The 16408-nt window shown below is 33.5% G+C and overlaps 1 protein-coding gene across 1 annotated transcript; it reads right to left on the bottom strand.

Moving 5' to 3' along the window:
- Nucleotides 1-1597: 1597 nt before the first annotated feature.
- On the bottom strand, nt 1598-16403 carry LOC138701133 (uncharacterized). The gene is made up of 6 exons (XM_069827730.1): nt 15964-16403; nt 15566-15869; nt 15320-15439; nt 14227-14367; nt 12360-12512; nt 1598-3009 (listed from the first exon to the last, which is right to left on the bottom strand). The coding sequence occupies exons 1-6, from the start codon at nt 16263-16265 to the stop codon at nt 2818-2820; spliced, it is 1212 nt and encodes a 403-aa protein (XP_069683831.1). The 5' UTR covers nt 16266-16403; the 3' UTR covers nt 1598-2817.
- Nucleotides 16404-16408: the final 5 nt, after the last annotated feature.

The raw sequence follows: 16408 nt of genomic DNA, 5'->3' as shown, positions 1-16408 counted from the left end.
GGTTATATACCTAGTATACGTACATAAATAAATTGGATCCATATAGACAGAAATTATTCACTTTGGTGTTAGACGCTTGAAAATCTCTTAACCTAACATAATATACAGGCTGTGTAATGGTATCAGATAAGGCCTAAATCATATTTCGCTCAAATATTTCAATAACAGAAGTCTGAAAGCTAAGCTGCAGCTGAAGAATTGTTTCATAGGCTCATAGTACACTTTTACACACTATGTTTAAAACTTGATAGTACGCCCCACCATTACATAACTCATTCATCGTGAATATCCAAATTCTAAACTTTGAAAACAAGTATTTCTGGTAGTCTTGTCACCATTTTCATTCATTGAAGTTAATTTGAAAATGTTAGGAATATGTGATCTAAATATTATACTTACCTGTTTATCTGCATCTAAAAGCATTCAATGAATTACAAACCTTTAAAAATGGTACAGTTGTTACTAGCTTGATCCATTTCCAGACAATATGTATCACATAGGCCATCATTTACTTCAATTCTTTAGTTTTAACATGACTGTTTTTTTTTAATTGCATATTGCAATGTCTTTGTCATTTTCCTCGATATTGTTTAATACTATACTGTAGAGATTACAGTTTGCCAGAAGTTGAGCCCTTGAATGCATTGCAGTTAGTGAACACTTGCATACAATGCACATGGCAAAGTAACACAATTTAATAGATGTATTGACAATTTACTTGATAACACTAAGTGAAATAATTTCACTAAATAGGTACTTTCAGCTTTGATAACTAAGAGTTGTAAGAATAAAAATAAAAAGAAAAATCTTTGTTTTTCTCCTTTCATTTATGCTAGACAGCAATATCAAAATGTCATTGCAGAAAATATTTTCGTCATATACGTTAATTTTAATATATTGAGTTACAAAAACCAATTTAAAAAATAGTATTTAATTTCTGTGTTTAAAAAATGTAATTTTATTGTTGGAAAGCTTTCTGTAAAGCACAATTACATAATGTACAAAGAACGGATGGTTCTTTCTTGTCCATATCTTACACCTCGAACCATTTTATGCATTTAGGAAACATATTGGTTACTTCTATACAATCAGCAATTTCTTCAGCACAAGATTATTTTTTTTTGTTTTTCCTTGTGCATAATTCAGAACAGTTTTAATAATTCATAATTGCTCAAAATACCATAACCCACATCAGTTATGATTCAATTTTCCTAGATTGTTTTATAATTCGATGTACTGTACACTTTTTAAAATTTTATTTATATTAATATGCAATATGTCAGTTGCATAAAAGTTTGTGTTTAGTTTCTGTTGGACAGTTAATGAATTTCTCTTCTGGCTTTACATGTTATAACTGGTAACACTGTACATAGTAGCTGTACCAGCAGCACATTTGGCAGCTGGTAAGAAAATATCTAATTTCACACACACTCCAATTTTTATTGGCACTGGCTGTTGACTGTAACATTCAGCACCATAAGAAAATAGAATGACCGGGATCCTCTACTATACATTGCATCTATAGCAGTAACTGACTGTAAATGAGCAAATATGGAATTAATGTCATTTCAGGCAATTAAAAATAATGAGGAATAGATTGAGGTTGAAAACACTTGTTTATTCACATAAATAGTTTTCAAACACTACTGCATTACACAGTCTTATTGTAAATTTGAACATGGAGCAATGAAATGCACTGATGTGTTTGGGACGATATAATATAACAAAATCACAACGAATAGACAATATTTCTCCTTAGTGGCAGCATAAAATATGATGAATAGCCCATCCCATGATGTTTCAATGGAAAAGTGCAACTTCTATGTTAAAGACAGTCAAGAGTTTAGTACTTGCCAAGTAGTATTTTAGATTTTATGACAGTTTACATTATGTTAGTCTGTACTACAAAACCTGAGAAAAGTACTTTCAATTGCTAACCTGAAAACATTCCAATGCTTCTGTGTTTGTATTACTAAGTACAAGAAATGCAGACTTAAAACCAATAAAAGAGTACTTGCTAGCACTCAAACCTTGGGTTGTTATTACGTTTAATATACTGAAAATTAAATATGGAGAATGTAGAAAATGCCAACATTTTTTCTTTTTGAGACTGTATATTTAATTTACATATTTTTTTCTCTGGAAATTTTCATTACCTTTAATGCAGTTTTATTAGAAGGTACTGTTGTGCACTTTCTGCATCCATGTTCGTAAAAAAAAACATTAAAAAAATATCTTCATGTCAAGATCAAATGTTACATGAATATAAGAATATTTAATAGTAAAAAAATAAATTGAAAATAATATAGCGTAATTTAATAAATAAAAATATTTGAGCTTTAAAAATATTATTAATGAGCAAGACTTCCCGATTACAGACACAGAAAGATAAATGCTGCAGAGAACAGGAAGGTAGAAAATAGAAATACTATTGACGTGAAGGTAACATATAATCTCAATAACACTGCTATTTTTCTACCAGTGTCTTCTCATAATCTACAAACACTAATTTGTAGACTAAACTAGCTACTAAGAGTAAGAATGAAGGCCTTCTTGTTCTCTGTAGACTTCTTTCCAATTAAATTAAAAGTAAATATTAGTTTCCTTCACACAGCTATACAAAAATAAAATAACTGAATTTGGCATGTATTCATTTGAACTAGACCAATAGATTTGTACGATAATACACTATTTTGTGATTGACTATGTGAACATTCAAGTACGTAGAAATATCATGTCGTCAAACGATGCTTTTAATATCTGAAAATAACACTGAAATCGTTGTGGTACTACAAATAACCACAGGACAAGGTCGTTTCACCCGCAACTTCCACCTCCGCCACCTACTCCACCATAACGTTTGGCTCTAAGGGCTCGAGGGGATATGCCCATCTTGAGACTGCGCATGGCCATGGCACGGTTGAAATGGCGCTGTGTCTTCACTTCTGAGAAGTCTGATTCCAGATTCCCATCCACTGAAGATAGGATCACTAACAGAACCCCCAGTACCTGTGAACATAAAGCATATTATATAGGTTGATAAAATGTGGTACTAGTATATTTCACGTGTATTTATTAATAATACTTGTAAATATCCTAATTTCTGGACATAAGATGTTTATTGAAAGTGATAATGCAATGAGAAATGTGTGTATGACACGCAGACAAATTTGTTTTAATTTAATATCATTTAATCCAGCCGGGTGTTTTGAAGAAATAAAAATTGATACATAAATAACTATTATAATTTTCTGTAACTAGTGGGATATGAGCATCATTACTGCTCAAATGTGTTTTGCAAGAATGAGGTGTAAGCCGAGTTCTGTAATTACATGATAGTGGTAATTATGCTCACTTCACTAGTTGCATACAATATTTTATCTGTGTTTATTTAATAATGCGTTTAATGTGTTCATGATATGATCGTTAACCGAATGCAGTAATGAATGCCATTACCATGGTGATATGATGATGGATAAGTATCCATTATCAAACCAACGCAAATAAAACAAATTACTATACTATCGCAAGGTGAGGCTTAAATTTTCGCATACTGTAGTTCGTATCTCTAGACCAGGAAAAATATTGTTGGTTTCTAATGAGCCGATTGTGACAATGAAGTCATTAGCAGTCTCACTTTCCAGTACTTGAAAGTGTTGTTACTTCTTCAGGCACTGTATTATAGTTGTGAAGATGATTTTGGTCTGTGGGAATTTTGCTGCTGCAAACAACGCGATAGACATTCAGCCAATGTAAATACTTTACAAGACAGTGATCAATCGCATGAGTGTAACAGCAGTTTTCTGTAGGGTGTCAGAAATTAGAAATTTGTTTTCGTTAAGAGTTTTCCATGCTTTGGTTTTTAAGGGGACACTATACTGAAATTTCCAAGTTCAATATTTTTAAGGGTTCAAGGTAGTGAAATAAATAACTACCATGCTAAATGAAGCTAGATTAACCTAATTTTGATCACTAGTATATCTGCTTAATAATGACAAATGTACAAAATTTCATCCGCCTATGATACGTGGTTTTCATTTTATAATATTTTATTTAAATATTGAATCACTTTATGTAAAAAAGTCCCTTGCGCCACAATTTGCATTATTCTTAACTGATACTTATATGGATTCTTATATACATGGGATCAAAACTTATTATAGGGTTTCGCTGTAAAATTACTCAGTAAATTACTAGAATTTTTTATTATAAAAGAATAAAAAATATAGTAATGTTTGCTCCAATGTATTTAAAAAGAACTTATACTAGTAGAGTCAGAAAATACCGGAACTTCGGGTGGTAACGCCATGCTCTGTAGGCAACTTCTCTGCCTTGTCCATGTGGTATGTGGCCTACCCTCCAGGGGTGTAGACTTGGTATGTCGACCGATCAAAGGGGAAAATAATGCTTGAAGTGCTCTTCGATATCCAAAGGTAAAAAAAAAGGTAAAGATATCCCCGTCACACGCCATGAAGGCACTTGGGGGGCATGGAGGTAGAGCCCCATGCTTTCCATGACCTCGGCACTAGAATGAGGTGGTGTAGCCGGCACCACGCTCTGACTGCCTTTTACTCCCGGGAAAGACCTGGTACTCAATTTTATAGGAGGCTGAGTGAACCTCGGGGGTGTTCTGGAAGTTTGGCAACGAGAAAAATCCCGTCACCACTCGGGATCGAACCCCGGACCTTCCAGTCTGTAGTCAGCTGCTCTACCAACTGAGCTACCCGGCCGCCCGATATCCAAAGTCTCGTAAATTTCGAATTTATTCCTAAGGGTCGAACTGTCAGTAAAGAGACGCATTTTGCAATTCTTAGACATCTTTGTGATGCAGTTCGACGAAAAAGACCCTATTTGTGGCAAGGACAAAATTGGGTTCATCATGACAATACCCCAGCACATTAGTCGCTCTTGGTGAGCGAATTCCTCGCACAACACAAAATACCTGTCCTTCCACAGCCACCATATTCTCCAGATCTTGCTCCAGCAGATTTTTACCTACTAGTAGAGTCAAAACGTAACTGAACATGTGTATAAAACAAACAATGCTGCACCCAATCTTTGGTCACTTCCTGCAGAGCGTGCATTGCATGAATTTTCATCTCTTCAGCTGACGCAAACCGGTCTCTTTAGCAGGGATTTGACCTTTGGAAATAGGTAGAAATCTGCTGGAGCAAGATCTGGAGAATATGGTGGCTGTGGAAGGACAGGTATTTTGTGTTGTGAGAGAAATTCGCTCAGCAAGAGCGACATGTGCTGGGGTATTATGATGGAGAACCCAATTCTGTCCTTGCCACAAATTGGGTTTTTTTCGTCGAACTATATCACGAAGACTTCGAAGAATTGCAACATGCGTCTCCTTACTGACAGTTCGACCCTCAGGAATAAACTCGAAATTTGTGAGACCCTGAATATTGAAGAGCACTTATAGCATTACTTTCCCCTTTAATTGGTAGGCACACTGAGTACTATACGCCTGGAGGATAGGCCACATACCATATGGACAAGGAAGAGAAGTTGACTACAGAGCATGGCATTGCCACCTCTAAGTTCCTGTACTTTCTGAATCTACTAGTATAAAACGATGCAATATTTTATTAAGATATTAATAAAATGCAAACCACTTATCATAGAGGGATGAAATTATTAACCAAATACATCAGTGATAAAAGTTCTGTGAATTTAGCTTCAAAAACATGGAAGTTAGTAATTTCAGTATAATGTCCCCTTAACAGCTCCATGGTACTTTCTGTATATACAGTGTGATTCTGTGACTTTGTTACAAACTTTTAGAGATGATCATTATAACAACTTTCATACAGAAATTCGTGTCCAAAAATGTTCCATTTGGTAATTACAAGCCTTGATATATGTAGTCATTGTAAGCAATTAGAGAAGTTTGGTTGCAGACTAGCTGTTCCTGCAAAAATTGGTCAACATGGTATGAGCTAATCACCATTGTAAATGATATATTGATTGATAAACCGTGCAGCTTTCTTTCTGTTTCCACTTCCATAAATGAAATGCACATCAGCAAGTTCTTTTAATGTGAGTCTTCCCGTAATAATAAGAAAATAAAGACACTAAAATTGTCTATACATAAAAACCTAACATCATACAAGAAGGACAGCTAGAGAGGTGAGGTTACAGTGCATTAGCCATGAGTTCGATGCCAGATGGTTATTTTAATATATGCTGTAAACAAGATTCTGTACCTATTCCCATGAAGTTTGTATTATTTAAAGACATCACCATGGCAACATTAAAGATAAAATGATGATTTACCATGACCGCTTACAGTAACAAACTGTAGTTAGAGACAGCACAAGTCATGTTCTGTAACAACCAAATGAAACTTTTCCGGACACACGGGTTCCTATATGAAAGTTGTTCATAATGATCTCCTATCATCCCTAAAAGTTTGCTATAGAGTTTTTTTAGTTTTAATAATATGTCTGGCGACTGAATAAAATATAGATTTATGTAAACTGAAGTCAATTTTAAGTTTTGCAGCTGTAGTGAATGATGTAGCGCCCTCTACATTGGTCAGTGCCTAGAAGACAATCTTGTATGACAGCAGTATTGAATTCAAGTGAAGAAATTGAAACAAAGGACTATCATGAAGCATTTATTGGGGATGAGAGATCTACCAAAGCAGAAGAGTTTGAGGACTGGTTCGAAAATAATGAAAGTGATCCTGGTTGTCACTTAATGAATGCAAAAGAAATTGCAGTTAGTGTAAACGAGGCTGTAGACTGTGTCTCTGAAGATATGGGGAATCCCAGAAATGAAGTTAAAAAAAAAAAACTTGAATTGTACGATCAATTTTGTTGAATAAAATGAGAATAGGGAAATTTTTGCATATTACTACCACATGAGGTATCTGCGTGAACTTAAAGCAAAAGAGATGTGTGGTAAACCACACCACAAAGAAAATATTTTCTGACCAGCCTTATGGGCTAGTGGTCAGAGCTTCTGACTACAGTTCATGAGGTCCCAGATTCGATTCCTCTTAAAGGGGAATGTCCCTGTGTTCGTCCATGGTCTGGAAATTAGGTTAGGCTTAGGTTTAAGACCTCTCCTGGCACTTCATAATTATCCTATCATAATATCATCGGGGCAGCGTAACTCCACCTTCCAGGCACCCCAAGTAAGCCATTGCCAGGAGAGACCAGAAATATCAAATGACAACCTGGTGGCACTGATAAAAAAATTTCTTTTAGCCAAAGGAAGAAAACAATTTATAAATTGTGATATCCTCAACACAGGTATTTGTGTTATACTCATATTTGTTTTGTTTTTAATGAAACAGCTCATTTATTTCTGTTAATTCAGACAAGACTCGGCCCCAGCTGGTCCAAATTAACGAGGTTTTCTGTATTATATATTTCAATTTTCTTATTTTGGATTACTACACTTCCCCTCTCAACTTTAAATTTTAGGAAATATAAGCATGTTAAATTTTCTGAGTGAGATTAGATTTTATTAAGTGTGTGTGTGTGTTTTTTTACAGAAAAATTGCACCAATAAAAATTGTCAGAGTCAAAATGAGTAAATCATAACAATAAGCCTGTGCCGGAAAATGGAGGGAAATGTCATTAAAAGCAGGCCTTATAACAAAGGGCGAAAGGGGAAGGAATTCTTGCAATAAAACTTTAATAGTATCTTTTTTATTTATTTTATTTCTTTTTATTTTAGTAGGTTATTTTACGACACTGTATCAACATCTTAGGTTATTTAGCGTCTGAATGAGATGAAGGTGATAATGCCGGTGAAATGAGTCCAGGGTCCAGCAACGAAAGTTACCCAGCATTTGCTCATATTGGGTTAAGGGAAAACCCCGGAAAAAACCTCAACCAGGTAACTTGCCCTGATCGGGAATCGAACCCGGGCCACCTGGTTTTCGCAGCCAGACGTGCTGACCGTTACTCCACAGGTGTGGACTTTAATAGTATCATCATATTATTCTCTTACAAGTCAAGAGCATAATGTGAAAAGAAGAGTATATACATTAAATGATATTCTAAAGTAATTTGAAATGAAAATATCTTGCACTAAGTCCAACATAATGGCATTTTTAAGTGAATAACTTGTACGAAATAAGATTGTGATTGAAAATAAAATTATTGAATAAATTAATACATTTAGCTGTTCAGAAGGCAGTTTTTATTATTATTATTGTAAGGCGAAACAAATATTAAAGTTAACATTTCTCAAAATCGTAAGCTTATTAATTAAATAACCAGTTTAAGAGCCTGTAACACAAAGGTGGTTTCAAACTGAGTGTATGGGAGTGAAACTTGGACTATTCGAAAACAGGATAGAAAAAGATTAATCATGAATGAAACGCCTTAGGAAAACTAGTATTTTTTAATGTAAAACAAATTGATGCAACATATTTAAAAAATGACAGAAGGCAGATACTCATGCATAATTCTCCAATTCAGCCGAGAAGAGAAAGTTCTAAAATGACTAGAGACCAAAACAGACCTTTAATAGCACATAAAAATAGCATATTTTTAACGAAAAGAAACGTAAGCTTTCCGCAGAACACTGTAAAATTAATAAAAATTGTTCACTACTCTGATTACATGCATTCGCTTACTGGAGACTACAGTAACAGCAGTCTTTGCAACCAGCTCACCAGTCTTGTACACAGTGCCATGTATGCGACCCAGTAGAAAATGTTTTTGTCAGCATGAAGTAGGGTTCAATGTTCAGTGGATTGCATATTTAAAGGGATAATATATTGTCCTATTTGGGTGACTTTTTCGGGCAATGATTTAATATTAAAAATTACTTTTTACTCTTCTAGACACACGAAATTTCTCAGTTAAATTATTTTGCGCTCTATATGCTATAACCTATATTATTAGTGGAGCAAAAATTTCAAATCGAAATTGTAAACTGTGTATACATAACACAAATTTTTAACTGTTCTCCTTGCTCTACCCATGATACGTGATGACTTGAAGAAAAAAAATGTTTTAAATGTATATAGTTATAGAATGTTATTACATTTTGAATCTTGTGTACACTACTTTTAACACTTGAATATAAGTAATTGATTAACTAGCGGATTTACTCGTGTTAATTATGTAAGTTTGTGCGGCTTACAGCTGTTTCGGTGCTTCATCACAGAGCCTACTAGATCTCGGCATCATCTCGAACTTCTCTGCCTGTTATGTGGGTGTGTTTCGAGATGAAGCTGAGATCTAGTAGGCTCTGAGGATGGTGTGATGAAGCACCGCAACAGCTGTAAGCCGCACAAACTTACATAATTAACACGAGTAAGTCTGCTAGTTAATCAATTACTTAATGTTATTACATTTATAGACTGAAAGATAACATTTCTTTAAACATTTAAGGTCTTACTTAAGAATGGTTAGTCAGATATACTTCAACATAAAAAAGTGACAGTATATTTTGTAAGAATATGGTTTTGTTTTATTTTTTTATCGTTGGGATATGGTTTTTATTGTTTAATGTGTTTCAATGTATTTGAGTTTTCTGCCTTCACTGTATCTGGTTATATACAGATAACATTAGTTACTTATTAGATAACACTGGTCATTTATTCACTTGCACATTGATTATGCAACACTCAGCATCTAGCAAAAGCTTCTTGAACTTCGTGTTACTCTAAAAATGTTGGATTTTCTCATTAATTACTGTACCTTGAACAAAGACGTATTCACGTTAAAATCTGGTATGAAAATCCTAAAACTTCACAGTGAATATAGAACTGTGATAGAAATATGCTGCAACATATTAAATTATAAAGACTTTTTTATATAAAAAGTCTTGTATCACAATCTATTCTGTTGACACTTCTTAAAAAGTGTATTTTTCATGCCATAAAAAGAAGGAAACAGTTTGAGAATGTGTAATATACCTTCATTTTTTCATCGAATCATGTAAACTGGTAAACCCTAAACAAATTTCTTAGAGCAATTGGTCAAGATAATTTAGTGATTGTACAGCAATATAACAAAATTATTACCTGTATGCCAAAAAAATAACTTAAAGGCTTGAAAATGTATTTGCCATGATTTTACTAGATGTAGGAAGCGGAAACTTGTAAAGTTCTAAGGAGATATGAACTATAGTTGTACCTTTGAGTGCTGCGAAATTAAAAGATTTGAATGTTTAAAAGTCCGTTTATGTTTAAATAAATATACAAAGTGTACATTGAAACAGTGTTTATTATTATCTGTCTCTATGAACCTAAACCATAAAATAATTAATTCTGACAAGCAATTGGATTTATTTATCGACAATTAGACACTTTTTTACATGATGAAGTTACATTTGGTGCAGTTGTAAATAATAAGTTACTAATTCTAATATGAAAAGCAAACATTTAGCTAAGAACCAAGTCACCCACTTCTCCAATCTAACACCACTTTATCAACTGTAATAATTAAAAAAGCTGCAATTAATTTTAAGATAAGGTTAATATATTCAACAATCATATTTGCAAGCTGAATATATAATTTTATTAATGAATTTATAAAAAACTGAATTACATTAGGAGTGTCGTAATGGGGTCATGAATTATTATTATTAGGCAAGATGACGCTGAACCTCCATACATGTGAATTCGCCCACACAGTGTCAATCACAACCTTATTTATCACTCACTGTAACTTAATCTATCTTGAGGAAGCAAAATGAAAGAATACTCTACAATTCTGTTGATGTACAGAACTCTAGTAATTTTGGATAGACAATAGTACAAATTTAAATTAGGTTATCAATTAAGGCTATGACTTAAGCCTATATTTATAAAAGAAAACACACAACAGCTGTCAAAATGTACGTGTGATGAGATACGCTGTTCCTATAATTCTACGATTTGGCTCACCATTAATCTCTCATCTCTCTTTGAGACTACCAACTGTCCCGCATCATATAACAAATTGGATATAATTAAAAAGCCTAATAGCACCTGCTTAATATAACTGTGATCTGACGCATGCAATCTGGTCATTTACACGTATCAATAACAATAATGTTGTCAATCTCCATGACAACAGTACAGTATAATAATAAGTTAAAAATGCAATAATTTCGTTTTACTGATATTACTTTCCAAATGCTAATATGTATTAACTCAATATTACAATGCATACTAAACATATTATGTATTATGCTGATACAATTAAATTTCAATTATTGTCTTTGACTATCGTCACTTGATCATATACTGATACATTTCTCCTGGGTGACCAACATTCACAAAATCTCGAGCATTCAGTCATGTGCCAAAGTGCGAATCATTCATTTCATAGCCCAACTGCCCTTGTATCATAGACATTTAGGAAAATATCAACTTTTAATTTCAACGTCAAATTCAATAAACAAACATCATATCCTATAAAATATGAGATTTTGTATTTATTTTATTTTACAGCATTTATTAAACTTTTCTGTTCTATAAGAACTGTAATGGATTTAATAATGTCTTCCTAAATTATTGTGACTGTGTTAAGGGATAATATTTCTTACTATACATAATGTTGTTCAAACTTATAACCAAAAAAAAAAAAAAATGTTTATAAATGGCTAGATTTTATTTTTGGAATGAATTACCACTACAATATGGGTATGAATGATTCAATTACTGTCAATTCGATAACTATCACAGTTTTGTGGAATGAATTAACAACGATGATCTTAGTTCCATGGTATTGTTCAATCATATACTATAGGCTAACAATATCGAGTTTGTGAGATTACTCCATCATAATTAATAAATCAGTGAATTAATTATTATCATGGCTGTACACTGAGCAAAAAGCTGCATTAGTGAATACTAAAAAGAATCTACATTTCAAACACAACAGAAAGATACATTTAATAATTAATTTTATATTGTTCGAATCTTGAACGAAAGGATAAATATTATCTACTGTGGTAATGTATGCCACACCTACTTAAGTATATTTTGACACACTTATTCTCTAAGTTATAACTTGCATCATTATTTTCTGTTTAAATCTGTAAGTTTACATCTCTGATGCGACAACACTGAAGAAGTTGAATGTGGGAAAGTCTGTTTATGTTTCCAAAGCACTATTGTCACTCCTTACATTTATAGCTCAATAATTTGACAGCTGTTGTTTCATTTTTCATAATCCAGAGCATAACAATTATCAAGTGCTTGGTATAAGAAACCAACAAACTCTAGTGTCATGCAATGATAACCTGATAATAACCAGCATTTTAGATGTTAACAATATCCAAATCATTGAGTCAATAATGTTTGAATAGATGGTGCAAATAAATCACTTTTAAAACATTCGATAATATTTGACAAAATAATAAATGTATTAATTTCAAGGCTGTGTGAGTCGTACCAGACATATGATGATTAGCAGAGTATAAATGTGAATTGTTGTGTCTGGTATGGATTCCATATCTTTGAGTGCTGCAAGAGCAGGTTCGAATTCAGGCTTCAACTCCAAAGCATGCCGCAGGTGGAGAGATGCCTCTTGGTAATGCCCATATGCCTGAAAAATGGAAGCATAAAACATAATGCATACTGCTTCAACTTACTCTCACTGTAGGTGTAAAGTGTGAAAGACGACAAAGAGAGATGAAAAAGATGCAAGTCTTGTTCAAAAATTTATTCTAGGAATCTGGTGGCTCCAAGTACTGGATTTTCCTGTGTGTACGACACACCCTTGAAATTAGAGCTATTTTAAGATATCATATTACTTCTATTGCTGGACATTTCACAGTTTTTCAGCATTACATGTGCTTTTATTTACACGTGTTTTCAAGCTTAGAGTAGCATTTTTCCTGCAGTTTTTCAGCATTATATGTGCTTTACTTACACGTGTTTTTAAGTCTTGATTTCTGAAAAATCCGTATATTTTTTTTTCAGTCGTTTGTGACCTGGAGTAGCATTCTTTCTGCAGTTGTATTGTCATGTTTTTTCAGTGTACATTAAAACTTGCAAAGTTATTCTGCTTCAAATCTATTGTGTTATTTGTACGTAACTAACAAAATTCAGCATAATCAAAAACAGTACTCAGGAAATGGAAATAAAAGAGATGAACTGCAAAAAAATATTTGGGGCCATAAATTCGATTTTTTGGGATAGAAATATAGCAAAGAAAGTCACCAGCATAGCTCAGGTGGTAGGCACATTTGCTGCTGATCTGGAGGTGCGCTTGGGTATGGGTTCGATTCCCGTTTGGGCTGATTACTTAGTTGGATATTTTTTTTCGGTTTTTCCCAATTGTAAGGCGAATGTCAGGTAATCTATGGCGAATCCTCGGCCTCATCTCACCAAATAACAACTCGCTATCACCAATTCCAATGATGCTAAATAATCTAGTTAGTTAATACAGCGTCATTAAATAACCAAGTAAAAAAAAAATTTCTATAATGCCATAGTGAAAAGCATTCTGACGTACAGACAAAAAAAAACATGATAATTAACAGAAGCCACAGAAAGAAAACTAAAAGTAGTGAACATGAACTTTATTAGACAATCTGATATGGTAATTTGCCAAGACTGAAGAGCAAAGACTTTCCAGAGACCTCCATGTCTGTGTGATATTGGTAAGTATAACATAAGTACCGGTAACCTATTAATTAAAATATGTTTAGACAGCTATCAGTACATTCTATTATGTATTTAAGTAACCTTCCCCTACTATATGTGTATTAATAATTGGGGCGTTCTCTGGAAACAAGAACTTAGCTACAAAATCTTAGATCTGGTAAACAGCATTGCACAGAACACTGAAATGTTTCTAGAAGGCACTGTGTTTGTTGGAGGAAATAATATATCAGGAGGGAGATGTGTTATTAAGGATTCAATATATGCTGGAACTGAAAAAAATATTTAACATACGTTAAGTTGTTATTCCAGGGAACACCTCTATTGTCATCTAAATATAATGTACTATTAGCATATGGCATTAATAAATTCACTAACAATAACTTAGTGACTAATATTAAATTTACAGTACTTAATTTTACTATCCATCTTTTTAGTTCCTTACTATTTATTGGCCTTTCTTTCACTAAGCGTAGTCCTTATTTCCTTTCTTCTTTCCTACTAATGCCACAGTATGTCTTGTGCGAGTTTTTAATCTTCCACATATATTATAGGCAATGAAAAATTAAATGGAAGACAAAATATAAAATTTATTTTTGATATAATCAGTATGTTCTGAGAGCAGAGAATTGCATAAATTCACGTGTCACTACCTTGAATATTTCTCCAAGTGTGAAATACTGTTGCCACGCATTCTTGTCAGGTGGCTGGACTTCAAGAGATCTCCTAGTAAGATAAATGGCATCATCCAGGTACTGCAAATTGAATAGCACCCTTGCCAGATTCAGCAGAACCTAAAAGTAAATTAAACACGTTAAAAACTATTGTAATAACGATAATTGAGGTAAATTTTCATTAATACCATCATAAAAATATCATTCCAAGACATGATGGATACTGAACTTATTCGTCGCTTTAGATGTAAATGAAATAATAACAAAACAAAGATATGCTGATTAAATATAATTATCTGATACATATATATTCATATATGAGGTCTCGCCATCCTCATTGAATACAATGACTATAAGTAGCCATACTGAAGATATCTTAATTTGAGAAAAATTCGTTCCGGCACCAGGAATCGAACCCAAGACCTCTCAGCTCTGTGCGCAGAGCTCTCTTTCCATCTGGGATATACCAGGACACTATAATGATCATATGAATGAGAAGAGTTCGGCCGGCACAGTGAATCGTGTCCTAGTATAGCTCAGATTGAAAGAGCGATCAGCACCTCAGCTGAGAGGTCCCGAGTTCGATTCCCGGTGCCGGAACGAATTTTTCTCAAATTAAGGGAATGCATAGGTGAAATTATAACATATAATATTAATATATAAATGGTTCCACACGTCGAAAATTAAAGAAAATCACGTTGAAAAAAATTCCTGCCTTTTATTGCATCTTAAAAAGGAAACGTGTCACATAATTTTATTCTGGTGTCCTTGGTCTTTGAGAAAAAAAAAATGAAAACTGTAAGATTTAGTAATTTCACCTATGCGTTCCCTTAATAGATATAATTATCTTGTTACAAGTGAAATTATTTAAGTTTAACAAGTAGGCCTACCTAATAAGTATGAATTTAAGAGAAACAAATGTCAGTTTTACCAAGTCCCAAGATTTAATTCGTATAAGCTATTTGTCAGTTACGCAATTTCGGAGAGGATAATATAGTGCAACTAAATGAAAATATATTAAATCCAACTACATAATAGTATTAACAATGACTGTCAAAGTAGTGTTTCTTACCTCTGCATTATGTGGTGATACCGCAAGTGCTCGCCTGAAGCACTCAATTGATTTCTGAGCATCACCCTTTATTCGCCAGAAATTTCCTATTTGGTTATAAAGCTGGACTGACTTGGGTTTCTGTCATATAACAATAAAAGCACTAATTGGAAAAGGAATACATTACTTTATATTTTGACAGCTCTAGGCCTACATTAAATTATAATAAATAATTGATAAAGATATATAAAACTGTGTAATACATACCTCTCTCTTTGCTTTCTTTAATTTTCTTTCTAGTGCATTCACATCAAATTCTGTACTTTTTGTGCCTTTCTTTTTAAATATCATAGCTACTTGTGGTTCAGGAACATGGGGATGATTATGTCTATTTGCTACTCCTACTAAGTTGTCATAATATGTAAAATTAACTGATTTTCCACAATCTAAATATTCATCACTTTCACGGCTGACTTGATTTGTGGTTTCAGAAGCACTTGGTTTTGAATTCCAACCACTTTGAAATACATTCGTTTTGTTACTACCTCTTTCTAAGGGTTTACTTCCCAACCTGAAATAAATAATAAAATAAACATGCAAATCTCATTTATAGGTAAAGTCTTTAGTTAATCTATGTAAAAGCTGGAATGACAAAATCAACTTACTTATCATTTGTGCTAAAATTTATGGCCTGGCAGTCCGTACAGTAGTATTCCATGCTCTGCTTTGTCCAAGTTTTCCCGTAATGTATTGTTGAAGTTATAATATTGAATATCTGATCACTGTCCGTAATGTGCTCATTACTCATTCCTGGCAAGGTGACAATCCTGGGAAAGTGACTGGCTTCCACTATTTTCCCTTCTTCGATGTTCAATTTCCATAATGTCGAGGTCCTTGAATTGCTTTGGAGTATGTGAAATGATAAAATATAAAGTGCCATGTAAGTTATACATGGCACCTCACTCATTATCTTGCCTTCAGTCACAGAAATTCGATGAAATGCACGCTTCCCAAATGTTTTGATTCCTCAACCACAATACAAACCAGACAGCCGCATTTGACGATTGAATGGCGGAAATTTAAACGGACCGGATACAGCTGATAACGTTC

The sequence above is a fragment of the Periplaneta americana genome, chromosome 6, assembly GCF_040183065.1.
Source record: "Periplaneta americana isolate PAMFEO1 chromosome 6, P.americana_PAMFEO1_priV1, whole genome shotgun sequence".
Classification (NCBI taxonomy): Eukaryota; Metazoa; Arthropoda; class Insecta; order Blattodea; family Blattidae; genus Periplaneta; species Periplaneta americana.
This window is presented reverse-complemented; position numbering and strand designations above follow the sequence as displayed.